The sequence below is a fragment of the Mustela lutreola genome, chromosome 6, assembly GCF_030435805.1.
Source record: "Mustela lutreola isolate mMusLut2 chromosome 6, mMusLut2.pri, whole genome shotgun sequence".
Lineage (NCBI taxonomy): Eukaryota > Metazoa > Chordata > Mammalia > Carnivora > Mustelidae > Mustela > Mustela lutreola.
This window is the reverse complement of record NC_081295.1, coordinates 79,447,230-79,470,041: the sequence shown is the minus strand read 5'-3', so window position 1 is coordinate 79,470,041 and position 22,812 is coordinate 79,447,230. Positions and strand designations below refer to the sequence as shown.

The 22,812-nt window shown below is 34.6% G+C and overlaps 1 protein-coding gene across 5 annotated transcripts in view; it reads right to left on the bottom strand.

The window, feature by feature from the left end:
• Window positions 1–22,812, bottom strand: part of TBC1D32 (TBC1 domain family member 32) — a 248,840-nt gene that overhangs the window by 62,299 nt on the left and 163,729 nt on the right. For all 5 annotated transcript variants that reach the window (XM_059177703.1, XM_059177706.1, XM_059177704.1 and 2 more), the window contains 3 exons: window positions 18,392–18,514; window positions 17,224–17,332; window positions 16,459–16,552 (listed from right to left, as the gene is read on the bottom strand). In XM_059177703.1, the coding sequence (XP_059033686.1) occupies window positions 16,459–16,552; window positions 17,224–17,332; window positions 18,392–18,514 (326 nt within the window). The remainder of the gene's footprint in view (window positions 1–16,458; window positions 16,553–17,223; window positions 17,333–18,391; window positions 18,515–22,812) is intronic.

Below are 22,812 nucleotides of genomic sequence, written 5' to 3'. Positions count from 1 at the left end.
TAAGAACAAACTACCTACAGCTTAATAAGAATCACTAGTGGCATATGATTGCAAAGACAAATGCGTTTTTCATCTGCTTCCTCCTCTATATCATCTTTTCTATCCATGTATAACCTTTTATAACTACTACTACCTCCTTCAAGGAGAAGATGCCCATGTAGTTCTTTTGTAAATTACCTACTATTGAAGAAATCCTGTATTATCCATTCCCTCTTCCCTCCTGCCCTACCCCCTCCTCTTGCCCTCCTATTCCTTCCACATTTGCTATTCTGTTTTGCTTTTTCATCATCTCATCCTAAGAAAAAGAGCACAAGGCTCCACAATTGTAAATAGTACTAAAGCAGCAGATGTGATATGCATGTGAATCTACCAGCTGGTGGAGGAGCTCAAGGGTCCAATTCACCTCAAAATTAGAATTTAGGCTGAGCCAGAGACAGAGTGACTACAAAGACTCCTAGAAACAATTTGGTAGCCTTTATATATATATATATATATGGTTACATTTCCCCAGTCAATGAGGGTGTGAGCTTTTCAATTTGCATTCCTCACACTTAAAAATATTTAGTAATCTGACTCATTTATCCTAGCAGTTAGAGCCTCCATTTTTGATTGCACCTCATTAATAGCTTTTTTGATTTCACCTTGATTTCACCTTGGTTTGGGAGAGGGGGTTGGGATTATGGACATTGGGGAGGGCATGTGATTTGGTGAGTGCTGTGAAGTGTGTAAACCTGGTGATTCACAGACCTGTACCCCTGGGGATAAAAATATATGTTTATAAAAAATTAAAAAAAAAAAATAAAAAAATAAAAAAATTAAAAAAAAAAAAAAATATGGACTGGAGGTCCTTGCCAGAACAGTAATGCCAGAAAAAATAAGGTATAGGAATTAAAAAGGAAAAAATAAGTCCTCAAAAAAAAAATATTTAGTAATCTGATATAATACTAATTTAAAAATATGTATATCTGGGATATTTAGGTTTGAGGGGAACAATGATTCCTTTATCTCCCCCTCCAAATCTGGGACCGAGTAGTAGACAGGAGAAGATGAATGGAGTCCAAGAATTGTTAGTACTGAAACAGCTAAAGTAGACACCATTACTTGGATCCACTGCCACACTGACTTCCAAATGTCTCCCCTAAACAGAACTAACCTATTTAATCACAGACAACGATAGACAACTAAAGGTCTCTGCTAAATAAAAGGCACCAACATAACCTAAAGATAGGCTAACTTGAAAGTACAGCCTACACAAGTAGGTTAATCCAAGATTTTCCAACCTTCTCCCAAGCTACCTCACCAAACATTCTTCCTACCTTTGTGAAGAATAAGTGGGCAAGTTCAGAGAGAGGCCAATTGTGTTGGACCAGCAAAGGTCCTTGGACAAAGAGAATGAGGCAAGAGGAAATGGAATCACAAGAATGGTACTATAGGAATACAATAAAGCAGTAACTGTGTGAGTAAAGCAAATATGAATCTGATGTTTTCCCAAAATTTCTATGTTTATAATAACACAAAAGAATTAAAACCCAGAGTTTTGCTTCTGACTACAATGCAGGTACTAGGAAGCCTTGCTGTCCTGCTGTAAACAACCTGAAAACTGAGTAAAATATAACAACTGTTTCCAAACATTAGGTATCAGGCAGTACACAGGACTATTTTTCCTGAGAAAAGGAAAACTAATGTGGTGAACTTTACAACTGGCCTTTTTCTTGAAGGCAATTTCAAGATCACTATACAGGAAGGAGGATGATGCTATGGAGGTCTTGCAGAGTTGAAGAGACAGAGTCAATATTCAGAGATGGAGGAGGCTAAAATTTGGGGATTATAATACTGAAAAGGAAGAGCAGAGCAAAGAAATACAGAAATCTATGTAGGTCCTTGTCAAGCTGATTGCAAAATAATCAGCTAAGCAAATAAAGAATGAAAATCCACAAGGCTGGGTAAAAAACAGTTCGGAGCTTGTAAATGAACAATTCCCAGAATACACTTAGTGCTAGCTGATGCCCAAGTTCCAGAGTGAAGAGTCCTTTAACTACCAGGTAGTCCATAAAGGTACCAGAAAACTAACACCTTAGTAGTAGAGTTAAATTAACAATAGAGGCAACTCTACACCACCATAACCAAAAAATGAAAGCCCTGAAGGATCAAGCTGAGCCATGAATAACTTGACAGCACTCCAAAAACATGTCCATTACTAAAGAAAAACAAAATCCCCCATTCAACAATGTAAAGTGAATGACATCTGATATTCAATAAAGAAATCACTAACATGAGAAAGGGGAAAAATGTGGCTCACAACCAGTAGATAAATCAGCTAATAGATCCGGAAAGGACTAGAGTGATATGATTAGCAAATATGTTAAAGAAGCTTTTTTAAAGTCTTTAAGTATTAAAAAAAATGAACAGAACCAAATGTTTTGGTACAATTTAACCAAATTGCACTTTATTGATACTGGAACCCCATTTGGTAAAAAGAGATAGCAAATGGTACATGTGCCAACTTGGATGCATCTCAAAACCATTATCCTGAAAGAAACCAGGCACAAAGTTTCCTATATGATTCTATTTGTATGAACTGTAAGTATAAGAAAAACTAATCTTTGGTAACTGTTCTCAAGGGGACTATGTTTTGCTCTCCAGGAGTTAGTTCAGCAGTCTTTACAGACATTTCTGATTGTCATACCTAGGAGTGGGGAGTACAGAGAGAGTTCTACTAGCATCTAGAGGGTGGAGACCAGGGATGCTACTAAAAATCCTACAAGGCACAGAACAACACCCTCTGGCAACAAGCAATTACCTAGCCCAAAATATTAATAGTGTTGAAGTTGAGAAATCCTAATCTATAGCAGTGGAGAAAAAAAAATCAGTAATCACCTCAGGCTGGGAATAGAGAACAGATGACTGCAAAGGAAAAAAAGAAGTTTTGTGGAATCATGAATGTGTTATATATTTGATTATGGTGATGCTGATGTGTACACAGACATGTCAACATTCAAACTATTTTTAAAATAGATGTATTCTATATAGACATATGTGTATGTAAATGTAGGGTATAATTGAAAGTGACAGTGACTAAAAGCTTCTAAGCATATTACTGTCACTAAAATAAGAACAATTATAGTTCCTAATTTGGTATAAAGTCTGTATAAGAACTCAATAAACTTTAATTAAAAGTATAGACATGTATAAAATGATTCATTTTAAGAACCCATGTCACAATTTTATAGTAAACTGTTTTAAAGTATAAATTTTTAAAATCCTCATTGCTTTATCTTCTTATGAGGTTCTAGCTCCTTTCTGGGTTCAATCCAGTCTCCTGTAATGAAATGAATACTCACTTCTTAACGTGAAATGAGAAAACAGTTGATCTATTTCACCAAGAAGAATCCAGTTTTATATTCTAAACACTGAACACAATTTCTTTCTTAACTTACATTTCTTATATCAGCTCTTTTTATATAATTACTACCCTACAATATCATTTTTAGAGAAAGTACCATATCATAATTTAGGTTCAGTGTATTAATTATACATCTAGTTAGGAAGTTACCATGGTCAAGTACTGTTTTGTTTTCCCAAAAGTGGTTTGGTGTGTCTAGTGAGTATATGTACTTCTTCTCTTTGCTCCTTCAGACCACTGTGATTTACAAACAATGCAAAGTTGGAAGAGAAAGTAAAAAATCTATCTTACTCTGCTTGACTTGTTTCACTAAGCATGATACGCTCTAGTTCCATCCATGTTGTCGCAAATGGCAAGCAGAGAAAGACAACTATCATATGATCTCCCTGATATGAGGAAGTGGTGATGCAACATGGGGGCTTAAGTGGGTACGAGAAGAATAAATGAAACAAGATGGGATTGGGAGGGAGACAAACCATAAGTGACTCTTAATCTCACAAAACAAACTGAGGGTTGCTGGGGGGAGGGGGTGTGGGAGAAGGGGGTGGGATTATGGACACTGGGGAGGGTATGTGCTTTGGTGAGTGCTGTGAAGTGTGTAAACCTGGTGATTCACAGACCTGTACCCCATAAATATATATGTTTATAAAAAATAAAAAAAATTAAAAAAAAATCTATCTTAAACTCATTCCTTAAAACCATTAAGAAAAATGGGAAAAGAATGGGGAAGAGAACATCAAGTTTCATGTTCACCAATCACAGCTAACAATATTTCATATTTATTTATTTATTAAAGATTTTATTTATTTACTGGAGAGAGAGACCGTGAGAGAGAGCATGAACGAGGAGAAGGTCAGAGAGAGAAGCAGACTCCCCAAGGAGCTGGGAGCCCGATGCAGGACTCGATCCCGGAACTCCAGGATCATGACCTGAGCCGAAGGCAGTCGTCCAACCAACTGAGCCACCCAGGTGTCCCAATATTTCATATTTAAACTCTCAAATTCTTTGTTTTGGTGAGCACTATACTCTTTTCATACTTGAGGATACTGTATAGTTTTTTCTCAAAAGATCATTACAAAGAAATGTCATATTGATTATAAGATTATTATAAACAATATAAAGGGAATCTCAATTTCAAAGGGAGTAAAATATAAGCTCAATATAAATGCAGAGAAAAACTATTTACACCAAAAACTTTTAGTACTTCTTTGCTAAATGCAATTGTGAATGCCTACTTTACACAGAATATCACAACAAATTCTACAAAAGAAACAAAATAAATGGAAGATTTCATTAACTAGAAATGGATCCCCAGGTTTAATTCAGATAATCACCTATGTCTTATCCTGAACCTTATTTGTGTAATTTTTGCTTTCCATTTGTATTTCTGCTTACCTTCTTTCATGTACTTTAACATAGCCATTTCAGTGTACTTTTATTATAATATACAAGGGAAGACTTTGGAGTGGTCTCTGAGAAGCAACTAAAAAGATGCCCAAATTCTCTATATATTAGTTCTCTGTCCATCTCTAAATTTGGGAGTTTCTAAATTTATTACACATTTTCAATTTATTTGAACTACGGGAGCTCTTAATACATGGCACCTGTATTTTACACGTTATCCCTCACTGAAAGTTATATCACTTTTTCTTTTTAAAAATATGTAATAATCATTTACTATAAAAGATTTACTATAAAACATTCACTTTCCCCTATCACCTGCACTTAAACTAGCAGGTGATCTGTTTCCCTGGTTGCCACAGATATATATGTTGCAAACATGAAGTAATACGTACATGAAAATAAGTTTTATTATTCAAAAGTAAATATTTATTCTGATTTGTAAGCTAAGTATCTCAACAGATGCAGCTCAAGATTTGCTACACTGAAAAGAAACGATAATCTCATACTCCTAGTCCCCTCCGTTAACAGAATGATGTCAATAAAAGTCATTTACCTTTATCTGCAGAAAATAAATCAATTAAAATAAATCAATTAGAAACAATAAGAAAGAAGATTAAGATGTCTGACTTACATAAAGGCCTAAATAAACAGTTGATAAAAGACAGAATTCATCACTAAAAATATTTATAGATTGACTATAGGAGCAAGACACAATTCAAAAAGCTTTTTAAAATCAGAACACATGATATCCATCATTATGTTACACTGTATTTTATGTAATGCCATACTATTTTCAAAGTACTCTTACAGTTTTCCCTATGCATTCTGTTCTCAGTTGACTGGAGAATAAACGGTAATCCTAAATCTTACATAATTTATCAGAATAGCAATGAAATAATCCACTCAACTTGTTAATTGGATAACTTTCACTCTTTTATTAAAATGTAGTTGCTATTATGGTTCATCTGTTCTCCTTTTTTTCCTCTTAAAAAGTTTACTTCTACATAGGTAGGATTCCAATTTGATCTATACTATTAGGATTACATAATGGATTGTTATCCCATTTGTAAATTTAAAAAGACAGGGAAATAATTCATCAAGGACACGGGCATGGACTTAATTTCTTAAAAGACAGAAATTATCAAAGTGTCAGCAAGAAGTAGTATCACTGAATAAAGGATTAAACCCAGTAAGGACACAAACATTTATTAAACAAAATCAATATAGATTCATGAGAACATGTCTTGTTAAAACAAGAATATTGTCCCCATGACAAAATTACAGAATTTGTAGTAGAAAAAGCTAAATTTCAATATCATTTCATGCAAATTATTTAAAATACCAGCAAGTTTTGAGAGCTAAGATAAAATATGTTGGTACAGTAAGAATATAAGTACAAAACCCATAAACTTAACTGCTCATTCACTGCACGATGCCTAACTCCAGAGACAGAGAACATGATACTCTTGCTCTTCAGTTCCATCTCTAATTTAGAAAGTTTCTCTATTAATACTTGTTTCTTTCTACTGAACAAAATACAGTGCAATGATTATCTTATAAACAGTAGTCTGCAACTACAAAATGTTCAAAGTGAATTTATATATAATGCCTATCAGAAAGCCTTTTCTAGCCCCAAACATATTATTAAACATTGCCAATAGTTTGCATTTTTTTTCTTAATGAAGAACCAAATCTATGCAAATAATATAGATTTAAAATAGTAACTTAAGACTCAAGTTTCTCACCTGAGAAGAAAATATGGTCCTCATGGACATTTGATCAGTACCTGGAGCTTAATGATTCAACATATATTTTATACCAAATTCATCCAGAGCTGAAAATGTACAAACTGAAAATTAAGTTTTAACTAGAATTCACTTCAGTTTTGTATAATATCCTCTTTCCTTGTCCTATTAATTTGAAGGAAGAAAAACTACTTCATGCTATAGGGGAAAGATAGTATAGTGAGATAGTTATATCTCATAGATAATGAACTTTAAAATGATCTGTTTTCTCCTATAGGAATAATATCATCTAAAAATATCCAACTAAAAATATCTGAACAATCAGACTATAAAGATTTAACATTATGTGGTGCATTCCATCAAAGGGAAAGATTATCACCATGGAACTTACTCCTTTATATAGTATTTTAAAGAGAATATTTTGCCAGGCAGAAATTCAATTTCCTATCAGATAAGTAAAAATGCAGAGAGGAAGCAGTAAAACTAAAAAGATTAAATTTGGAGTAATCACAGAATAAAGGCCATATATTTTTTGGTTATTTTTTCAGTTGTGGAAAAAAATGAGATGTAATGCTGACAATGTATACCTTTCATGTGCTATAAAAACATAAAGTACCACTTTGTAAATGATAAAATAACTATAAAAAGATGTCTTCTTCATGAATGATATATACAGAAGTCTAGCTCAAGGGGCTTTATAACTACAAAGCTATTGATATTCTAGAAAAATGAGTGAGACCAGAGATTATTTTAGGTTTGAGTCAAAACTTCTAAATTTACATAGTAGCCTGAAAGGAATTCCCAACGTCCACTCACAAAGATTTGGAAAATAGAGTTTGATGATGGGAAAAATAGAGAAGAAATTCAACAGACATCTATTATTGTCTAATACCTACAGCAGACAGCATTTTTGTCTAATGGAAGTTACACTGCAGGGCAACAGAGAGTGAACAAAAACATAAACTCATAGTAAGGAACAGTGCTATTAGAGGAATCCACAGGAAGCAAGACAGATAGAAGTAAGGGAAGAGGTATATTTTAGATAAGGTGGAGATAACACATCTCTGAAGAAGTAACATTCAGACTCAGCATAAAAGCTTAAGAAGGAATTACCTGTGTAAAGAGAAGAGGTAGTACTCTAGGAAAAGAGAATATCAAGAGCAAAGGCCCAGAAGTATAAACTTAATATATTCTGAGATATGAAAGAAGTTCCCCAATCATATATCCCATAAGGAATTTATATTCAGAATATATAAAAAAAAAAAAACTCTTACAACTCAATAATAAAAAGACAAAGCATTAAAAAATAGGCAAAGGATATGAATAGGTATTTTTCCAAGGAACATATATAACATGAAGAGATACTCAACATTATTAGTCATCAGGGGAATGCAAATCAAAACCACAATGAAATAGTGCTTCATACCTACTAGGATGGCAAGATCACAACAAATGATGATGAGTAGGAGGAGAAATAAGAATCTCATAAAACTGTTGGTGAAAAGGTAAAATGGCACAGCTGCTTTAGAAAAGTGAGCCAGTTCCTCAAACTATTAAACAGGGAATTACCATTTAACTCAGCAATTCTACTTCTAGGTAAATATTCTAGAGGAAATAAAAACATGTTCAGGCAGAAATTTGTACAAAAATGTTTATAGCAGCATTATTTAAAGTCAAAAGGTGGAAACAACACAAGTGTCCATCAGCAGATACAAATATATAAACAAATAAATTATGGTATATGCACATAATGGAATATTATTTTTTTCTTTTTTTAATTAATGGAATATGACTTAATCATAAAAAGGAATGAAGTATTTATCCATACTACAACATGAATGAACCTTAGAGATGAACCTTGAAAACATTATGCTAAGAAAAAAGTCAGTCATGAAATACCACATACTACACTATTTCAGTCATATGAAAAGTCCAAACTAGAAATATCTCTATAGATAAACAGATTTCAGTGGTTGCTTAGGGCTGGGTGAAAGAAAGAGGTGAAAGAAAGAGGGAGTACTGGGTTTCTTTTTGAGGTGGTGAAAATGTTCTAAAGTTTTTTGTGGTGATGGCTATTAATATACTAAAAAAATCACTGAACTGCATCCTTTAAATGGGTGAATTGTATAGTATGTTAATTACCTTTCAATAAAGCTGTTTTTAACAAAATAAAACAAGACCCACAGAGTTATATAGAATATATAGGTCAATTATTATAGAGACAAAAGCCACGAGATGAAGTCAAGGGTAAGGGAGAGAAAAGAATGAGAAAGTGAAACATTTATTTACACAGCTGGCTCACATTAGCTGTTAGTGTTTACTTCTTAGAAAGCCCAAAGGAGGTAAATGTTTTCCTTGTTTTGTTTTGTTTGTTTTTTAAGGAAGAGCCTTTGGAGGGATATATGGGTAAAGAGTGACTATGGAGAACTTGCAAGGAACATGCAGAAGCTTACTTGCATTACGAGTAACTAATGTATTTGAGGCTTTCAATGAGTAGCCATCTGAATTTCTAGATCAAAGAACAATGCCAGTGGCCCTGCGAGTCAATGCTGTGCTTCTACTGCTCTGTTGGCCCTGTCAGGAACTACTAGGTACAACCCATGACACAAAAACTCACACTCTACTTTGAAGGTACCAGCCCCAGCTGAGTGAATACAAAGATTTGGAAATGATTTCCTGATAGAGACAGGCATTTCACAATAGTAAGGTATATAGAGTACAGATCTATAATCTAGAGTATAGATTACAGATGTAATCTAGATCGCTGATTATTTTATAATTCAGCCTGAATAAACATTATAAAAGTAATTTAAAAACAAAATGAATATAGGATGTTAGAAAGGAAGAGCAAATTTCTTACTTGCGGTTGTCTCGCTAAGGCATGCTATTTAATAACCAGAGCATGCTAATTAATCCCTCAAGTCATTTTTATTTCTCAGTATGAAAGTACCAAATTTCTGTTCCTCTTTAGAGAAAGAAGTCCCATCCTGAACACATCAAAATGGAATGGAGTTTAACAGACTAGCCAATTAGAGGTATAACAATAACTCCTGGGAGATCTAAGTTTAGCTTAGGGAAACAAAGCAATCTGTTTTATTTTATCTCATGATCTGTTTCATATAGAAAAGACATTATGAATCAATTTCCAGTAGTACACTTTAACAGCTCCTGAACACACTAACCTATACTGGCTTTTAACCACACTACAACTCTCCTTTCTCCCACTCTCCTTTCCCTTTTATCTGCTGCACAGGTAATAGTAAGTTACTGCACTCACTATATTCTTCCAATTTATCTAAACTCTAGCGTAACAGAAATATAATATTCCAAGTTATATCTACCACATGAAAGGTAATTTTTTCATGAGTATAAGATTATTTATATCATACACACATTATTTATATATCACACATATGTATCACACATATATACATCAAACATATATATACACATGTGCACATGGGTACATATATACCTGTACAGGCTTATATATGTATACCCATAATGTTCATATATACATACACAAACAGATAATATTAATCACTAGCTTTTAAAAGGCTTTTACATTTTAGAATGGTGACCCTAAAATAGTACACAAAGAAAGATAATTGAACCAGATGATGTCTAGAGATTCTTATTTACAGATGAAGATAAATTATCTAATAGCTAACACTAATGCCAATGAGCTAACAAGAGGCAATTTAACAGATGAGGAGATGCTAACTGTAGCAAGGAGGATAAATGTAGAAGCTGGGAGACAAATGAGAGGATGTCACCACGTGCACACAACCGAAGCTGATTTTTTTCCCCCCATAACAATGAAATGATATCCCAAAAGTTTGCAGTGCAAATGGCAACTAAAATAACACCTATCAGAATCAATGAATCATTATTTTCAAATTTTAAAAAAAAAGCAAAATGAAAAGTATAAGAACTCTTGTCTTCCAAACAGCTATGTTTTAAAGTATTATAAGCTTAAATACAGCATATTAAAATTGTACAATATTTAATTTATTGAGCTGTGTTTAATCAGAAACAAACTTTCAATTTAGCTTTAGAACTGTTAGAAATTCATTTGGCTCCATTTTTCTCACTGAGTTCACCAAGATATTTCTGTGATGTACAACCTGGATTAGCCACTGGTGCCTAGATCATTCTCTCCTGCTCAACAAAAACCAGGACCATTATTATTAGGAGGAAGTATTAGGTACTACTATTAAACTGAGAATAATGTCTTAGTCAGATACTTATATTTTAGGGATAATCAGAAAGAACAGAAGTTTTGTCCAATATGGTAGGGAAATGTGGCTTTAGAGGTCTGAAATGGTACTGAAGTAAAACAGAGCTTTGACAGGAATGAAGCCACAAACATACTGGGCCTTGTTAGCTGTGAAGCCATTGGAGGGTTTCAATTAAGGAGTAATGTGATGCAATCCACATTTCAACAGCATTACTCTGGTTGCTGTGTTGAGAACACATTGATAACTTGGCAGATTACTGCAATAATACAAGTGAGAGATGAGGGTTTTGCATGAGAGACAGTGATTTCAGATAGGCAGAGTCAAGAGCATTTGCTGACAGATTAGATGTGTGTATGAAGACAAAGAGAAGTCAAAGAATGCCTTTAGGTTTATTGCATAAAGAACTGGAAGCAAAAGTTGCCATTTCTGAAATGAGTAAAAATAATCACAAGAATAGATTTTGAGGGAGTATGAGAAGTTTATCTCTGATGTGTTAGGTTTGATGTGCTTATTAACCTTCCTAGCAGAGGTGTCAAGTAGGCAGTTAGATATGAATGCAGACTTCAGGGGAGGCATAGGGGTTAGATATATAAATCAGACAGCCCTCAGAATACTGGACAGTATTTTAATCATGAGATGTTCTCCAAGAGTAAGTAGTGCTAGAAAGACAGGCAACTAAGAACTGAGTCCTGGGGCACTCCAAAATTTAGAGGTTAGAGGGAAGTTAAAGATCAAACAAAGATTCTCTAATTTCCCTTTCTGTATTTTCATTGTTAGTGTATAAGAAAGCCACTGATTTCTGTACATTGACTTTGTATGCTGCCACGTTGCTGAATTGCTGTATGAGTTCTAGTAGTTTTGGGGTGGAGCCTTTTGGGTTTTCCATATAAAGAATCATGTCATCTGCGAAGAGAGAGAATTTGACTTCTTCATTGCCAATTTGGATACCTTGTATTTCTCTTTGTTGTCTGATTGCTGTTGCTAGGACTTCTAATACTATGTTGAACAAGAGTGGTGAGAGTGGGCATCCTTGTCGTGTTCCTGATCTCAACGGGTGTAAGCTTCTTCCCATTGAGGATGATATTTGCTGTGGGTTTTTCATAGATAGATTTGATGAAGTTGAGGAATGTTTCCTCTATCCCTATACTCTGAAGCGTTTTAATCAGGAACAGATGCTGGATTTTGTCAAATGCTTTTTTTGCATCAATTGAGAGGACCATGTGGTTCTTCTCTCTTCTCAAATTAATTTGTTCTATCACATTGATTGATTTGCGAATGTTGAACCATCCTTGTAGCCCAGGGATGAATCCCACCTGGTCATGGTGGATAATCTTTTTAATGTGCTGTTGGATCCTATTTGCTAGGATCTTATTGAGAATCTTAGCATCCATATTCATCAGTGATATTGGTCTGAAATTTTGGTAGGGTCTTTGCCTGATTTGGGGATCAGGGTAATGCTGGCTTCATAGAAAGAGTCTGGAAGTTTTCCTTCTGATTTCAAGCTTTACTACAAAGCTGTGATCACCAAGACTACATGGTACTGGCATAAAAACAGACACATAGACCAATGGAACAGAGCAGAAATCCCAGATATGGACCCTCAACTCAATGGGCAAATAATCTTTGACAAAACGGGAAAAAATATATAGTGGAAAAAAGACAGTCTCTTCAATAAATGGTGCTGGGAAAACTGGACGGCTATATGTAAAAGAATGAAACTCGACCATTCTCTTACACCATTCACAAAGATAAACTCAAAATGGATAAAAGACCTCAATGTGAGACAGGAATCCATCAGAATCCTAGAGGAGAACATAGGCAGTAATCTCTTCGATATCAGCCACAGCAACTTCTTTCAAGATATGTCTCCAAAGGCAAAGGAAACAAAAGTGAAAATAAACTTTTGGGACTTCATCAAAATCAAAAGCTTCTGCACAGCAAAGGAAACAGTCAACAAAACAAAGAGGCAACCCACGGAATGGAAGAAGATATTTGCAAATGACAGTACAGACAAAAGGTTGATATCAGGATCTATAATGAACTCCTCAAACTCAATACACACAAAACAGACAATCATATCAAAAAATGGGCAGAAGATATGAACAGACACTTCTCCAATGAAGACATACAAATGGCTATCAGACAATGAAAAAATGTTCATCATCACTAGCCCTGAGGGAGATTCAAATTAAAACTACATTGAGATATCACCTTACACCAGTTAGAATGGCCAAAATTAGCAAGACAGAAAACAACATGTGTTGGAGGGGATGTGGAGAAAGGAGAACCCTCTTACACTGTTGGTGGGAATGCAAGTTGGTGCAACCTGTACCCCAATGTTTATAGCAGCAATGGCCACAGTCGCCAAACTGTGGAAAGAACCAAGATGCCCTTCAATGGACGAATGGATAAGGAAGATGTGGTCCATATACACTATGGAGTATTATGCCTCCATCAGAAAGGACGAATACCCAACTTTTGTAGCAACATGGACGGGATTGGAAGAGATTATGCTGAGTGAAATCAGTCAAGCAGAGAGAGTCAATTATCATATGGTTTCACTTATTTGAAGTGAGCGACATGGGGAGTTAGAGAGGAGAAAGGAGTTGGGGATAATTGGAAGGGGAGGTGAACCATGAGAGACTATGGACTCTGATAAACAATCTGAGGGTTTTGAAGGGGCGGAGGGTGGGAGGTTGGGGTACCAGGTTGTGGGTATTATAGAGGGCACGGATTGCATGGAGCACTGGGTGTGGTGCAAAAATAATGAATACTGTTATGCTGAAAATAAATTAAAAAATAAATTTAAAAAAAAGAAAAAAAAATCAAACAAAGATTAGACAAAAGAATTTGCCAGAAACACCAGAGGAAAATCCCATCATGCATTTTCTAGAACCCAAGTGAAGAAAGTGTTGGGAAAAAAAGGGAAGGAGTGAACATGTTGAATAATAATGTTAAGTCTAGCAGGATGAGGACTGATCTACACAGTACATTTAATCACAGTGTGATGATAGGGGTGAAAACCTAATTAGCTTTGTGGATTCAAGAGAGAGCAGAAGGAGTTACTGGAATACCAAGATTACACAAATTCCTTCAAAGAATTTTGCATAAAAGAAAAAAAAATTGACAGATTTAAGAGTAGATTCAAAGGAAGATATTTTAAATATGGAAGAATTAATAACAGGTTTTTGGTTCACAAAGAGTCACAATGGAGACCCATCCCCACCACTCCCCCAACAAAAAAAGAGCAATAAGGAAAATGGAGAACTGCTAGAAGCAGTATCCTTGAGAAGATGGAATGTAGTACATGGATGGAGAAGCTAGCCTTTGTAAGTTAACATTGGCAGTTTATTCATAGTAACGAAAACCCAAAATTGCAACAGATTCAGCTGAGTTGGTGTTTATCAGGAGCACGTGGAAGAGTTTTTCTTTGCTATTTCTTCCGTAATCTAGAAAACAAAATTATCATTGGATAGGATGGACAGGGATAAAGTGAAGGTTTGATGAGAGAGATTTTAAAATGGTCACCTAGGAGAATGGGAGAATGTGGACCCAGGGACACTGTGTATGACTGCCTGGCAGTACAATGGGCCCACTTGCAGTTAATGACCATTCTGCAGTTATCATTTGGGCTAGTCAGAGATATTATTATTACTCCCTTTTCTAAATCACTCACAAGAGTAGAGCAAGGAGTAAAATTTTATTCCTTTGAGCACCACTTCCTAGGAATTGATGATACATCTTCTTTCAGGGAAGTGTCCATTTAACCTTATTTTTCTTATCTTTGTCTTCCTTGTTCTGTTTAAAAATATAAGGGACATTTTTTTAAATTGAACTATTCTGAAAAACCAAATTATCAAATTTGACAGTCACATAATGAAATTGAAAATGAACTTGTTAAAAAAATTAGTATTTGTTACCAAGTGAAATTTAGCAAAGATAATAATGCTTCATTGAAATAAGGAAAAGATCAGGAAAAGAGCTGGGGTACCAAGAATGGGCCATGTCTTAATGCACATTTTATCTCCAATGCCTAGTGAAGCACCTGGTAATTAGGGAAGGGAAAATAAATGATGAAATCTACAACAACAAAATATAAAGGCATTAAGAAGACTGAAAGGATAGGAAAGCATGGGAGTGACTGAGAAAGGCTTGGGTTCACTGAAAGATGTGAGTCAGTGGGGAAAAGTGTTCAAACTGGTATTCTCTCAAGAGTTTCTTATTGAAAAATACTTCCTACCACTCACACATCTCTGAAATCAATAGTTTAGGTTGCACAAGAAGAAAACAAAGAAAAAATGTTTAGTGCATTATAAAGACAAATATTAAAAACTTTAGGGACACTTGGGTGGCTCAGCCAGTTAAACGTCTGTCTTCAGCTTAGGTCATGATCCTGGGGTCCTGGGATGAGAGAACGATGTTGGTAATCCCTGCTCAGCAAGGGGTCTGCTTCTCTCTCTCTCCCTCTGTCTCTTCCCCTGCTCATGTTCTCATGCTCTCTCTCTCAAATAAATAAAATCTTAAAAAAAAAAATTCAAAAAGCTCCCTTATGTTCTTTCTTTCTCTTTTCCTAAACTCTAAGTAGACAGAAATGAAAAAACAAAGCAACAAAACACAATTTTTGTTTCTATGCATCTTTGAAAAAGGTAATATATATCTCGAACACTGGATAGAAATAAAAACAATACATATCAATGAATGGCTTCTCTTAATTATTTGAAAGCAAGTAAATTTAGGGAAAAGTGGAAGACACATGAAAACCATTTTTTTCAACAATCACTCCATAAAATATCAACCTATGTTAAATGAATCTTTTTTTCTAGCACAACTTCAAGAATATTGAAGATCACATTGACATAAGATTTAACTTCTCAAATTAATGAGTAGTTTGATCATATATCTTCATATTTCATCTTGGAATTCTCTAATCTAAAAATGGCTGGAATTTTCATTGCTCTCACAATAGTCTTCAGCTACACTGGCCTTATGGTTGAACTTGGATTACCAGCTGTCTTACCTCTGGTTTCTCTTGCCCTGACACCAAATCTCAAACATCCTGAACTACTCACAGTTCTCTGAATATAATTTGCTCCTTTCAATCCTCTCTGCTGTTTTTCTCAGTCAAAAATGCTCTTATATTACCCAAAAAACACATATTTCATGCCTTGCATTAAACACTGATTTCTTTGGAAGGTGTCCTAGCAGGCTACACATATAACTATTCAGTTTCTATCATACTGCACTATCATACAATTATTTAATTGTATGTATTCTCCAAAAGTTCATGAACTCCTCTAAGGCAGACACCTGAACTTTTTTTATATTTATATAATTTATATAAATAGACCAGTCTTGAGGACACAGAACTAATGTATGGCACGCAGATACCAAAAAATATTACTCTGCTGAAAAAAGTCCTATGTATCCAGAACTCATCAATAATCATAATTCCTTTGTTTAAACCAAAAAAGGTTCTGATAAGAATTATTCAGTAGCATACAAATAATTTAGTAAGAAATTTACATAGAAATAAGCATAAATGTATCCACATACACAAGCTGTATGAGAAATAGTATTAATCTCCCATAACGATACTTTTTCTTTTTTTCAAATTATAACCATAAAAGCACTAAAATAACATGGCAGTTGATGGTAAATATCTCACCTTGTTTTAGATCAGCATTTCTTGTAACTTCTGAGAGATAGCAGTCTGGTAAAGGATATGAAGAAAACATGGGCCAAGGATATGGATCATCACCCTAAAAAAGAAAACAAATGACTTCAGGAAATATTATTAAATACTGAATTTTAAGGCTTTCTGAAACACTAAAGTGGCTATTGTTTCATAGGCATGAGAATTGTAGCCTAACTAACCAAAAGCTATGTGACAATTATAATTCAATTCTCCAAAGGATAATAACTAAAATGAAATGTAATACATGGTAACTTGTTTTAGCAACTAGGACTGATAATGACAGCCTAATTATTTTTTTTCCATGAAAGAGAAATTAAAGTCTTCAGAAGAAACCTGTATTTCCTATATTGAAATAGGAAGCAAATTCAAAAAACTAAACTGTTTATCTCATATTGTCAATTATTTCTATCTCATCTTTCCCAGGCTAACAGAGCAAAAATGCACTTAATTTAAAAAAAAAAAAAAGCCCCTTCAAGAGAAAGCCAATGTCTATGAATATTGATGGAAGGAGAAGTACTCAATATTGCTAATTAAATACAAAAAATACATTCACTAATAAAAATTAGGTATCATGAATAACAAAGACATCAAAAGTAAACATCACACAGAAAAATGACAACTTTTTAATGAAATAATAGCCTATCCTGCATCACAAAGAATACTACTTCATTTCAAAGTGTTTACTTGTATCCTACAGCTTCTCTACTAACAAAGATTCCTCTTTACCCTACTCACCTTCTCTAGTGCCCTTGGAGGCAAAATTCGTTCCATGGGTCCACCAATAAAATTTATTCTAACAAGAACATGATTTCTCTCTACTGATAAGCCATCAATTATGAAATTCCTGAAAAATAAACATATCAATTTTATTATCTTAATTGAATATGATTTAATTCCAAAATCAAATCAGTGGAATATAAAGAAAAAATAAAATTTTCTATAGAAAAGTTTAGAAAATGATTAACAATGTATCACTTAGAAAGGGCTAAATTCTCCTTATCTTACAGCTTTCTTTGTCAGAAAGCAAAAAACTGATGGAGATATAACTACTAAAATGAGATAAATGATACTATAAAATAATATTTTCTTGTGAAATGTTACCACATTTAAAGAAATGGAATTAAGATCTACATTATTTCCACAATGACTTTTTCACTTTTTTAGGAAAGGTTTTGTTGGGTTCTAGACCCAGTGCCTTAAATTCAAAATCTAAATGTTGCTTTTGAGCACATTCCACACTTCCTGCAGCTGTTAATATCACCCTTCTGTATCAAATCTAGAGAATCCAGTAATGTTCCTGGGCTTCTATATTCTTCTAAAATTGAGCTAGAATGGAAGAACATTTTTTTTTTTAAATACAGACATGAAAACAGTACCAGATATTGAATGTGTATTCAATAAATGTCAGCCAAACTGAGGTAATGACAAGTAAAATAGAAAAAAAAAATCAAGATATTACCATAACCTTGTTTTGCAATAATCAGAAATTATGAATGTGAACTAACATAATTAAGAGAATGGGGTAAAGAGTAACTCTGTAATGGACAATAAATCAAACATTTTGTTTAGTGAGTCAACTTACACTCCAGCCTGAATTTAAAGGTGATAGAACTTCATGGAACCATCAATAAAATCAGGTCTTTAAAAAAAATGCTAAATGAAACAAAAACTCAGAAAGCAGTACCGTTCAATCCTCCAAACAAACACCTATCATAATCTTCCGAATGGTGACATTTGTATTTTCATTGCTTTTTACTCAGTTTTTTAAATATATTGAATTCAGATAGGGGAAAAACATGAAACTACATATACAAAACCACTGCCTTAACAGAGAATCTATAAAGAAAACTATTGTTAATAATATTGTCTTAACAGTTTTTTTGTTTTTCTTTTTTGTTTTTACCTATGACTTTCAGAGGTCTCTAAGATATTTTCTTCTTGAGCATTTAGTAACACTTCAGATACTTGATACTGAGCCTCTAGTAGAAGAAGAGTGTCTAGATCACAGCATACCACACTTAATAACCTATATAAAAAAGAACAATAAAAAACAGATTTTATAAAATATATTCTAAAAGCTTTCTTGGTGTCTCAAAATAATACCTACACATGAGAACACAAACTTTATGACAAAGATCACAATTACTTCAAATAGATTTGCAATCAGTTAGATTATTAACATACTTCAAAAGTTTTTCTCATCGGAATATTATTTAAAGACTGTGGGTAACTTCTAGTCCAGTTTTTCTTAAAAAAGTATCTAAATCCAGGAATAGCACATTCTCAACAGCTAATTTGAAAACTGAACATTAGCAAATCCATAAAAACTGCAAATTGTCACCATTTTTTATCAGCAATTAATTACATAAGGAATAACAGAAGCATTTGCTACCAAACCAGGAAATGTTCACCAGGTGAAACATCAATGGCTAACTTTATAATTTTCCAATAAAGCTGAGAGCACCAAAACACACTGATCTCTCCCTAAACATGCATGATTTCTACCTGTCTCTCAATAGTGGTAAGAGAGACAGGTGGAAATCATGTGGCTCCTATTGTGATGAAAGAGGACATATACTGAACAATCTGTGAAATATTTTTGCCAAAAAAACTGAACCTGAAATTAACCAATTACTATACATTACACTATCAGTTTACAAGAAATACAAAAATCACAGAAATATTTTAAAAGATGATCTCAAGGAGGAAACAGTCAACCAAATCCAGAATTTGAAAAATCACATCTCATATAACATTTCTTTAGGGGAAAAAATTGTGAAAAACAGGTAAGGTAACTTATAAGTTAAAAGCAAAATATATTTTTAAAAGATTTTATTTATTTGACAGAGAAAGAGAGAGAGAGAGAGAGAGACCACAAGTAGCCAGGCAGAGAGAGTGGGGGAAGCAGGCTCCGGGCTGAGCAGAGCAATGCAGGCCTTGATCCCAGGACCCTGAGATCACGACCTGAGCCGAAGGCAGAGGCTTCAACCACTGAGCCACCCAGGCACCCCTAATAGCAAAATATTAAGCAAATGTGAAGATTTGGTTCTGACTGTGATTCAAGCAAAAACTGTAAAGTGCATTTTTGAGTCGCACAGGAAAATATGGGATAGGTACTAGAGGAGATCAGGAATATGGTGTTAAGTTAGCTATAACAATGACAAAATGGTAATTTTTTTTTTTGTTTTTTATAAACATGTCTTATACGTTAGAGATACACACTGAATTTTCTTTTTAAAATTATTATGTTAGTCACCATACAGTACATCATTAGTTTTGGCTGTAGTGTTCCATGATTCATTGCTTGCATATACCACCCAGTGCTCCACGCAATACGTGCCCTCCTTAATATCCATCAATGGGTTAACCTATCGTGCCACCACCTTCCCCTCTAAAATCCTCAGTTTGTTTCATGAAGTCCATAGTCTTCCATGGGTCTTCTCTCCTATCCCCCTCCCCTCAGTTTTCCCTTCTTTCTCCTAATGTCCTCCATGCTATTCCTTACCATATGATAATTATCTTTCTCTCTTTGACTTATTTCACTCAGCAAATCTCCTCTAGTTCCATCCATGTTGATGCAAATGTTGGGTATCCATCCTTCCTGATGGCTGAATAATATTCCATTGTATATATGTATCACATATTCTTTATCCATTCATCCACTGAAGTATCTTGGCTCCTTCCACAGTTTGGCTATTGCAGACATTGCTGCTATGAACATTGGGGTGCATGTGCCCTTTCTTTGTACTATGTCTGATTCTTTGGGGTAAATACGCAGTAGTGCAATTGCTGGGTCATAGGGGAGCTCTATTTTTAATTTTTTGAGGAACATTCACACTGTTTTCCAAAGGGACTGTACCAACTTGCATTTGAACCTATAGTGTAAGAGGGTTCCCCTTTCTCCAGAACCTCTCCAACATTTGTTGTTTCTTGCCTTGTCAATTTTTGCCATTCTTACTGGTGCAAGGTGGTATCTCAATGTGGTTTTGATTTGCATTTCCCTGATGGCTAATGATGATGAACATCTTTGCATGTGTCTGTTAACCATTTACAAGTCTTCTCTGGAGAAGTGTCTGTTCATGTCTTCTGTCCATTTTTTGAGCAGGTTATTTGGGTTTTTTTAGGTGTGCAATTTGAGAAGTTCCTTATAGATATTGGATACCAGCCCTCTTCTGTAGTGTCACTTGCAAATATCTTCTCCCATTCCATGGGTTGCCTCTTTAGTTTTGTTGACTGTTTCCTTTGCTGTGCAGAGGCTTTTTATCTTGAGGAAACCCAAAAAGTTCATTTCCACTTTTGTTTCACTTGTCTTTGGAGATGTGTCTTCAAAGAAGTTGCTGTGGCCAATGTCGAAGAGTTTATTGCCTATGTTCTTCTCTAGGATTCTGATGGATGCCTGTCTCACACCAAGGTCTTTCATCCATTTTGAGTTTTATGTTTGTGTATGGTTTAAGAGAATGATTGCATTTCATTTTTCTGTATACAGCCAACCAATGTTCCCACCACCATTTATGGGACAGGCTGTCTTTTTCCCTTGGATATTTTCCTCTGTTTTGTCAAAGAGTTGAGAGTCCCTATCTGGTCTCTCTGTTCCATTAGTCCATATGTCTGTTTTTCTGCCAGTACCATGCTGTCTTGGTGATCACAGCTTTGTAACATAGCTTCAAATCAGGCAACAGGATGCCCCCAGCTTTGTTTTTCTTTTTCAATATTCCTTGGCAGTTCAGGGTCTTTTCTAGTTCCATACAAATTTTAGGATTGTTTGTTCCTACACCTTGAAAAATGCCTTTGGTATTTTGATGGCGATGGTGTTGAAAGTATAAACTGCTTTGGGTAGCACAGACTTTTTAACAATACTTATTCCTCTGATCCATGAACATTGAAAGTTTTCCCATCTTTTTTGTCTTCTTTGATTCCTTTCAGGAGTGTTCTGTAGTTCTTAAGGTATACCTCCATTAGCTCTTTGGATAGGTTTATTCCCAGGTATCTTATGGTTTTTGGAGCTACTGTAAATGGAATCGATTCTTTAATTTCTCTTTCTACAGTTACATAAAGTCTGTGCAACTGATTTCTGTGCAACTGATTTCTGTGCATTAGTTTTGTATCCTGCCACATTATTGTTTTAGGAGTTCTAGTGAATTGGGGGTTAAGTCTTTTGGATTTTCCACATAAGGAATCATGTCATCTTCGAAGAGAGAGAGTTTGACTTCTTCTTTGCCAATTTGATACTTTTAATTTCTTATTGTTGTCTGATTGCTATTGCTAGGACTTCTAGAATTATGTTGAACAGTAATGGCTAGAGTGGGCATTCTTGCTGTGTTCCTGATCTTGAGGAAAAGGCTGTCAGCTTTTACCCATTGAGAATGATATTCATTGAGGGTTGTTCATAGGTGGATTTTATGAAATTGAAGAATGCTCCCTCTATCCCTATACTATGAAGAGTTTTAATCAGAAAATGATGCTGTATTTCATCAAAGGCTTTTTCTGCATCAATTGAGAGGACCATGTGGTACTTCTCTCTTCTCTTATTGATTTGTCCTATCACATTGATTGATTTGCAATTTTGAACCACCCTTGCATCCCAAGATTCAATTTCACCTGGTCATGGTGGATAATCCTATTAATGTACTGTTGGACCATATTAGCTAGGATCTTGTTGAGAATCTTGGCATCCATATTCATCAGGGATATTGATCTGAAATTCTCCTTTTTGATGGGGTCTTTGCCTGGTTTGGGGATCAAGGTAATGCTGGCCTCAGAAAGAGTATGGAAGTTTTCCTTCTATTTTTTGAAATACCTTCAGGAGAAGAAGTATTACTTCCTCTTTGAATGTTTGGTAGAATTCCCCAGGGAAATCATCAGGTCTTGGACTTTTGTTTTTTGGAAAGTTTTTCAATCTTTTTACTGGTTATTGGTCTATTCAGGTTGTCAATTTCTTCCTGTTTCAGTCTTGGCAGTTTATAGGTTTCCAGGAACGTATCCATTTCTTTGTTTGTTTAACTTATTGGCATATAGCTGTTGAAAATAATTTCTGATAACTGTTTTTATTTCCTTGGTGTTAGTCGTGATCTCTCCCCCTTCATTCATAATTCTATTAATTTGGGTCCTTCTCTTTTCTTTTGGATAAGTCTGATCAGTGGTTTATTGACTTATTAATTCTTTCAAAGAACTAGCTTCTAGTTTCATTTGTTCTACTGTATTTCTGGTTTCTAATTCAATGATCCCTGTTCTAATCTTATTTCCCTTCTCCTGCATGGCTTAGGCTTTATTTGTTGTTCTTACTCTAGGGTTTTTTTTTTGTTTTGTTTTGTTTTTTTTTGTTTT